General features: G+C 30.9%; 1 protein-coding gene across 1 annotated transcript; it reads right to left on the bottom strand.

Moving 5' to 3' along the window:
* Positions 1-257: 257 nt before the first annotated feature.
* LOC115996048 lies at positions 258-2,054 on the bottom strand. The gene is made up of 2 exons (XM_031235194.1): positions 632-2,054; positions 258-505 (listed from the first exon to the last, which is right to left on the bottom strand). Exons 1-2 carry the CDS (start codon positions 2,052-2,054, stop codon positions 258-260), a joined length of 1,671 nt encoding a protein of 556 aa, XP_031091054.1.
* Positions 2,055-8,047: the final 5,993 nt, after the last annotated feature.

Here is an 8,047-nt window from a genome sequence, read left to right as displayed (position 1 = left end):
AGTTTTCAACTCTAAAGTTGGAGCCCGCAACACAGATGGCAACATCTTCTAATGATTTAAAGTAAAATCATCATTTGAAAAGTTTAAACCAGTTATTACAGCTGATAAAACTTCACAAGAAGAATCAACAAACTCATCTAAATCAAATTCAGCTTCTAAATCAAGCAAATTTTCAACAAAAACATCTTCAAAAACATCTTGCACCATTGAATCAATTACATTGACATGATAAAGAGAATGATAATCATCATGGTACTTCATTGCATCAGAAATATTAAATTTAGCAATTTCTTCATTAAATTTTCATCTATCTTTGTTTTAGCAGTTTTCATAAATGGTCTACCAAGCAAAATTGGAGTTGATTGATCTATTGCATTATCATTCATTTTCAAAACATAGAAATCAACAGGAAAAACTAGCCCATTGACTTGCACTAAAACATCCTCTACAACTCCAATTGGGTGCACACAAGAACGATCAGCTAATTGAACAACTACACTAGTTTCTTGCAAAGAATTCATGTTTAAAGATTGATAAATAGAAAATGGCATGACATTTATTGATGCTCCTAAATCTAACATAGTACGCTTAATCTTTTTATTACCAATTATACAGGGTAGGTTGAACATACCTGGATCCTTGCACTTTCTAGGAAGATCATTGCTTATCATGGCTGAAACATTCTTACACAGTATGATTTTCTCCTTGCTCTTCAACTTCCTCTTATTAGTACAAAGTTCTTTTAGAAACTTTGCATACTTGGGAATTTGCTTTATGGCTTCTAGCAAGGGGATGTTGATTTCTACTTTTCTAAAGGTTTCCAGAATTTGATTTTCATGTTCTTCTTCTTTTGATTTTGCTAACCTTGAAGGAAAAGGGGGTAGAGATGAATTATATTGACCAACAGAGGATTCAGAACTTACCTTAGAATTTTCATTGGCTATAGACTCATTTTCCTCCTTTGATTTTTCTTCTTTTTCCTCTTCCACTGGTAATGAGGATTCTAGCTGAAGTTGCTTACCACTTCTCAATGTGATTGCACTCACATTTTCCTTGGGGTTCACCTCCGTTTGTAATGGTAATTTCCTTGAAGCTTGAGCTTCCAACTTGATAACAGAAGTGGCTAATTGGGAAATCTGATTGCCCAATTGTTGAATACCTGCCCTTGTTTCTTGTTGAAACTGCTGAGTGTTATTAGCAAGTGCTTTAACAATTTCATCTAAAGTCATACCAGAATTTGAAGCTTGGGGTTGAGATTGTTGAGGCGCTTGGAATTGTCTGAAATTCTGATTCTGAAACCTTGGTTGCACCCCTTGATTCCCATAACTCAAGTTTGGATGATCTCTCCATCCAGGATTATACTGGTTTGAAAAGCGATCATATTTTCGATTAGGTTGGCTAGAGAATCCTCCGATTGCATTCAACTCTTGACTTGGATTTTGCAATTTCGGGCACATGTCTGTGGGATGTCCGATAAATGAACATATTCCACATACTCCTGTGGATTGCATTTGCCCTACAACCATTTGACGCACAAGAGTAGTTAAATCTGAAATTTTATTTTCAAGTTGAGAAGAACTTACCTCATTAACTCTACGGATTGATCCATCCGCTCGTGTCCCATATTGTTGAGAGTTTTCTGCCATGGTTGATATTAGTTGTTTAGCATCCGTGGGTGTTTTGTCAACCAATGAACCACCGCTGGCTGCATCCACCATACTTCTATCCATAGGTAACAACCCTTCATAGAAATATTGTATTAGGTGTTGTTCTGAGATTTGATGGTGTAGACAGCTAGAACACAACCCTTTGAACCTTTCCCAATACTCAAACAATGTCTCCCCTGTACATTGCCTTATCCCATATATTTCCTTCCTTATATTAGTTGCCTTAGATGAAGGGAAGAATTTTTCTAGAAATAACTTTTTCACATCATTCCACGTGGTAACTGGCTCAGGGGGAAGATTATAGAGCCAATCTTTTGCTTTATCCTTTAATGAAAATGGAAAAGTTCTAAGGGTTATGTGCTCATCAGTCACCCCACGTGGCTTCATACCTGCACAAACAACTTGAAACTCTTTCAAGTGTTTATGTGGGTTTTCACCAGCCAAACCTCAAAAAATAGGGAGTAAATGAATCAAACCAGATTTTAAAGCAAAATCAACCTCAAGATTCGGTACTGTTATACATAGAGGTTGTTGGTTTAGATCTGGTGTAGCTAACTGTCTAAGTGTTCTATTATTTTGTTCGGCCATTTTACTCACAACCTCCTCGTTTATTGGATCACAGGTTGAGTTCACTTCTTCAGAGCTCGATGAGCTATTTATTTGCTTTGTTTCTTTCCTTAGCTGCCTCGCAACTTTCTCAATTTCAGGAATGTATTGTAATTCTCCTGAATGAGAAGAACGAGTCATGCAACACTAAGGTAAAGAAAAAAAACAATCACAGTTAATAATTCAAGAAACGATTTTAGTTCCCCGGCAACGGCGCCAAATTTGGCAGGATTGTCGAAGCCCTACAAAATTAATACTGGCTCACTCCACTAATTTGTAGTAGTGGCAAGACCAGGTCGAATCCCAAGAGAACTAATGAGGTTCGTTTCTTAAATTAAAAGAACTTAGAGTGGGAGAAATAATTTGAAATAAGTAAATAAAGTAAACTATAATCGTAAACAAGTTCAAGTATGTTGATATTTGATTCAAGGAAAGTGAAATGTTAAAGATGTGACTTAGATCATTGGCTCTTACAAACAAATTGTCAATTCAAGTACTTAGCCAAAGACTAATTAAGATAGCTATAATTAGCCTTTGATCTCCCTGAATTAATTGATTCAAACTAAGCATTCAAACCAACAATTGTTATTGAATAAACTGGGGACGATAGCGTTCCATATCCACTCAATAACATCATTACACTTAAATGGAAAATAACTAAGCGTAAATCACAGATTAAGATAGCTACAACCTGCAACTTAGTCTTCCAGTCCTTTATATACTAATCACAGTAATATAATTAATACAGGCTACAGAGTCTAATCGTTTATAACAATTACGGATCATAAACTCATAGATAGCAATAGGAAAACAATAATAAACTAAGTTGTCAATTTAATTCATTATCAGTCTTCCTGGAATATTAACTTTAAAAGAACATGAAGTACATGAATTCAACAAATTAATTGAAATCGAACCTCCCTAAATTCACAACTAAAATTTCAATTCCTTGAATCAAAATAAATAAAATCTAGCTAGACATGGAGAAAAACTATTCTAAAATTCTAAGAATATAAAAGGAATAATCTGCTAAAATACATCAGAATAGCTCTCCTTTTATAGGGTTCTGAACCAACAATTTTCCCTAAAATTACTGCTCTTACCAAATCAAAGGCTGATTTCTCTCACAATTTCAACCTCAAATTCAAAAGCTTGGTTGATTTTTGATCTTCGCGAACGAGAACCGGTCGATGTCACTTGCTCCTAAGCTCTTTGCGCCTTCTTTTTCGTTGTTGCGCACCGCCCATCTGCATCTTTGCGTATGAAATAAAAGAGAAAACAAATAATCTAATGTACTAATTAATGATTATCGGTAGGAAGGAATTGAAGCAAAGAAAAGCAAATTAAAATCACTAATTAAGTGGACCCACTAAACTAAATTATTAAAGATATAACTAATAAGCTTAATTATACTTAAATTTAATTAACTAAGTACTCTAATCCTAATATAACTTAATATACTAAATATAATTAAATATAAAATATAAATAACAAAATTAACCTATAAAATCTTATTTAAATCATGGTATAAAATATGCTCATCATTCGACTATCCGTTGTTGATAAAACCAACATTTGCACCGTCTGTGTAACACCCCCATTTTTCAATACTAATTTAGACCAAATTTTGCTTAGTTTTTTTTTTCTTTCTTAATAATTCACTAAGATCATTGCGGAAGCTTTACAAACTTAATTGAATAGGGATGCTACCGCCACACCTAATCCTTACTTGATTAGATGCAATGCTAACCTTAAACAATACCAAAATAAAATTTCTTAATTCACAAGTCTTTCTAAAAGTAAAAATAATAGTAATCCGCTATTACATCAGAATCTCGGTCTACCGCACTCTCACAGCAAACCATGTCAAACATCACCTGCTACTCAAATAGGGATTTCAAAACACAACAAGAAAGTAAGGGGTTAGCAACACTTGCTAAGTAAGGGACTGCTTGCCCCGAAAAATAATTTTTTTAGAAAAATAAATTTACTTCACTTTACCCCTTCTTTCAAAACTCAGTTGCACTGCACTTTTGATTCAGAAAAACATGTTATAGAGATTCATATCAAAAAGCATATGGAACTTCTCACAATATTATCACTTATAAAATTTCCTTAAAAACTTTATTTTGTGTCATACTTGCACACCACAAAATACATATGGAAGCACATCATACATAAATGGGACAGGGTCCTTTATACTTAGGCCCTAGTGAACAGCTCCACGCTGAACACTCCACAAAATTCCCATGTCAATGGAAACAGGACTCTAACCTTAAGTGTGCACACCCCCAAGTGAGGATTCCAAGCCTCACCGGGAAGTTACTAGCCCTAGTATTCGGGGATTTTTCCTACCGAATACTCCTCAAAACAGGGTACGTAGACCCTAGTGGTAGGCATAACCTAACCACTCCTCAAATCAACAGGACAATAAATGCCCTAGTATCCGGGGATTGTTCCTACCGAATACTCCTCAAACAGGGTATGAACCCTAGTGGTAGGATTATCCTAACCACTCCTCAACAAGGCATAGCCCTCGTATCCAGCATACAACTGAATACTCCATAATATCAAATAACTCAATTTATCATACTCAAAGATTCACAAATTCAACATGGCTTCCATAGTTTGAAAATATTTTACTTGGCATAAAATTTGCTCATAGGCATCATAACAATTTTTGTAAAATAAATCATACTTGAACTTTAAATCAATCCCACAAAAAGGGTATACCAATATACAATTTCTTATTCTGAAATTTTCCTTTGAAAATTCATTTCTCAACTAAATAGAATAAATTCCACATTATAGCCAATTATACAAATTGACACTAATATACTTTTACGCAACAATGAATCCAATATATACACAACGTAAGTAGAGAATACACATTTCACAAATACTAAATAATTAAATCCTTAACTATATATATACTCATACTATAAGTACACCAAAATGTTTATATTCCAATTATTATTATATTTATTATTATCTACACATTCGTATAACCACAATTTCATACTAACAATTTAAAATCAACAATTTCTTTCATTACTATGTATCTATAACAAAATTTTTATAGATCACGAATACATAATTAGAAATTTTAATATTAATACCTATACATACAACTAATAATCTATAAATGTATATACGGCCACTATACATATACAAATAAATAGATACATAAATACATAGAAAATGCTACATGTAAAATATACGGTGCATACAAGTATTTATATAATTACATTTTTGCAATAAATACCATATATATATATATATATATATATATATATATATATATATATAAATACATAAATACGGTACAATAGCCATATACATATACTTTTAAAATATGCATACATATATATATACTTACTATACTTACGGTATAGTACATACATATAAATACATTTATTTATACGGCCCTATAATAGAATTAATTAGGTACATACGTATATCGCACATAAACATATAATATACATAGATGATGATTTAACATATAAATACATTTCTCTACACAATTCAAACTAAAGTACTTAACCATTTTATACCTAACCCATACGAAAATCAAGATATACATATATATTCGTAAATACCAAGATTATACATATTATACTTAACGAATAATTCTTTTTTTATTATAAACATACTTACCGCATACTATAATATATAAAAGATATATTTATTTATTTCTTTATATATACACATACGTGCGTACATTATAAAAGAAAATAATAATAAATTTCTTTTTAATGATATAGGCTCATACGTACATATTCCATTATATATAATATATATTTATACTTTACAAGAGATATACATCATACGTACATGTTTTTTTTTTTGTTTATATATATATTTTATAAAATAAATATTTTATAAGATAACCTCATACATCTCCATAACCAATTCCTTAGAACAATATTTATAAAACATGCTATACATGTCTTGATATCAAAATAGGGATTTTCACAAATTCAACCATCAAAACATACTTTATCCTTTTACTAGGATATATACAAAAATCATTTTAATTTAAGGGCAAGCAAGAGAGAAAACAATCCACTTACTTGGCAGGCTTAGTTCTTCCAATATTTCTCTTAAACCTTCAAAGGTTCAATGCCCCCTCCACTATCACCCATCATCCAATCAATAAACATAAGAACACAAATAAGCTCATAAGATCATGAAACCTATTTCTCTTTCTACCCAATAAAATATAAATAAAATAGGATAAAACTTACTAGGCTGGGAGAATAATAATCCACTCTTGAAAGAACATGAGAAGAAGGAAGGAATTTTATTTATTTTTTAATGGGGGAGAACGGCAATGTAAAGAAGAAGAAGAAGTAGAAGAAGACAACAATTTTTTCTTTCTTTCTTGAAGAAATAATCGGCCAAGGGAGGGAGAAAGATTACTAAAATAATCACTCCACTTGAATGAAAATAAATGGGTAGAAATCATATGATTTGGAACTCCCAATTAGTGATAGTAACTCCCAATTAGTAATAGTAACTCCCAATTAGTATTTGATAAATTTTTATTGAAAGGATCATCATTGATTCTTCTAGATAGTACCAAATATCCATAGGATATATATTACATACATATCTAACATATATATATACATAGCCGTTAGTATACATTATACATATATATATTATAGTCAAATCATAACTATATGATCCAAAATAAACATATCATTGTATTTAATGTATAGAGAAAGTTGAGTACATATATGTACGTACATACCATCTAGACTAATATATATACATATACTAACAAATATATATATACTATATCATACGTACATACACATATAACATATATAATAAAATATGATTTGTACATATATCTCTTACTTCAAAATATAATTACAATATAAAATAATATTATTATAAAAGTGTACTAGTTAGTATAAGGATTTATTGGTCCAAATGAACATGGCTCATGACTCAATGAATATGACCATAAGAGTGGGCTTCAATGAATATGGTTTAAGGACTAAATGAACATCGAGGAGGAAATAGGAATAACTTTGGAAATTCAAATAAGTAGAATTGGGAGCAGAAATTTTTCGGGTGTCACAGTCTGTGGGGAATGATCAAAAAGTTGTGTACTGAGAAGGTTGAAAGTACGTAGCAATAGTGACCACCATAAGTCGTCAAGGTCAAGGTCAAGGTAGAACACAACTGATAAGCTCCCAAGACACATAATATTTGAGTATGAATAAGGGTGTTTTATAGCATTTTTAGCATCCTTAAGTGATAATCTTGTGAGATTTTGTGTTTTAAATTCATTAATCACACACAAAGCTACCTTCAAACTAAAGTACTTTTAACCATTTTATACCTAACCCATACGAAAATCAAGATATACATATATATTCGTAAATACCAAGATTATACATATATATTAACGAATAATTCTTTTTATTATAAACATACTTACCGCATACTATATATATAAAAATATTTATTTATTTCTTTATATATACACATACGTGCGTACATTATAAAAGAAAATAATAAATTTCTAGAAATTTTATTATTTTCTTTTATAATGTACGCACGTATGTGTATATATAAAGAAATAAATAAATATTTTTATATATTATAGTATGCGGTAAGTATGTTTATAATAAAAAGATTATTCGTTAATATAATATGTATAATCTTGGTATTTACGAATATATATGTATATCTTGATTTTCGTATGGGTTAGGTATAAAATGGTTAAAAGTACTTTAGTTTGAGAAATTTATTATTAT

Source organism: Ipomoea triloba, chromosome 11 (assembly GCF_003576645.1).
Source record: "Ipomoea triloba cultivar NCNSP0323 chromosome 11, ASM357664v1".
NCBI classification, from domain to species: domain Eukaryota; kingdom Viridiplantae; phylum Streptophyta; class Magnoliopsida; order Solanales; family Convolvulaceae; genus Ipomoea; species Ipomoea triloba.
Note: the sequence above shows the minus strand (reverse complement) of the source record. Positions and strands in the feature narration are given on the sequence as shown.

Coding starts and splice junctions, on each gene's coding strand:
- LOC115996048 (XM_031235194.1), bottom strand. CDS start 2,054: ATGAAGCCACGTGGGGTGACTGATGAGCACATAACCCTTAGAACTTTT. Junction 506..631: donor TAGAAAGTGCAAGGATCCAG/GTATGTTCAACC, acceptor ATTCTTTGCAAG/AAACTAGTGTAGTTGTTCAA.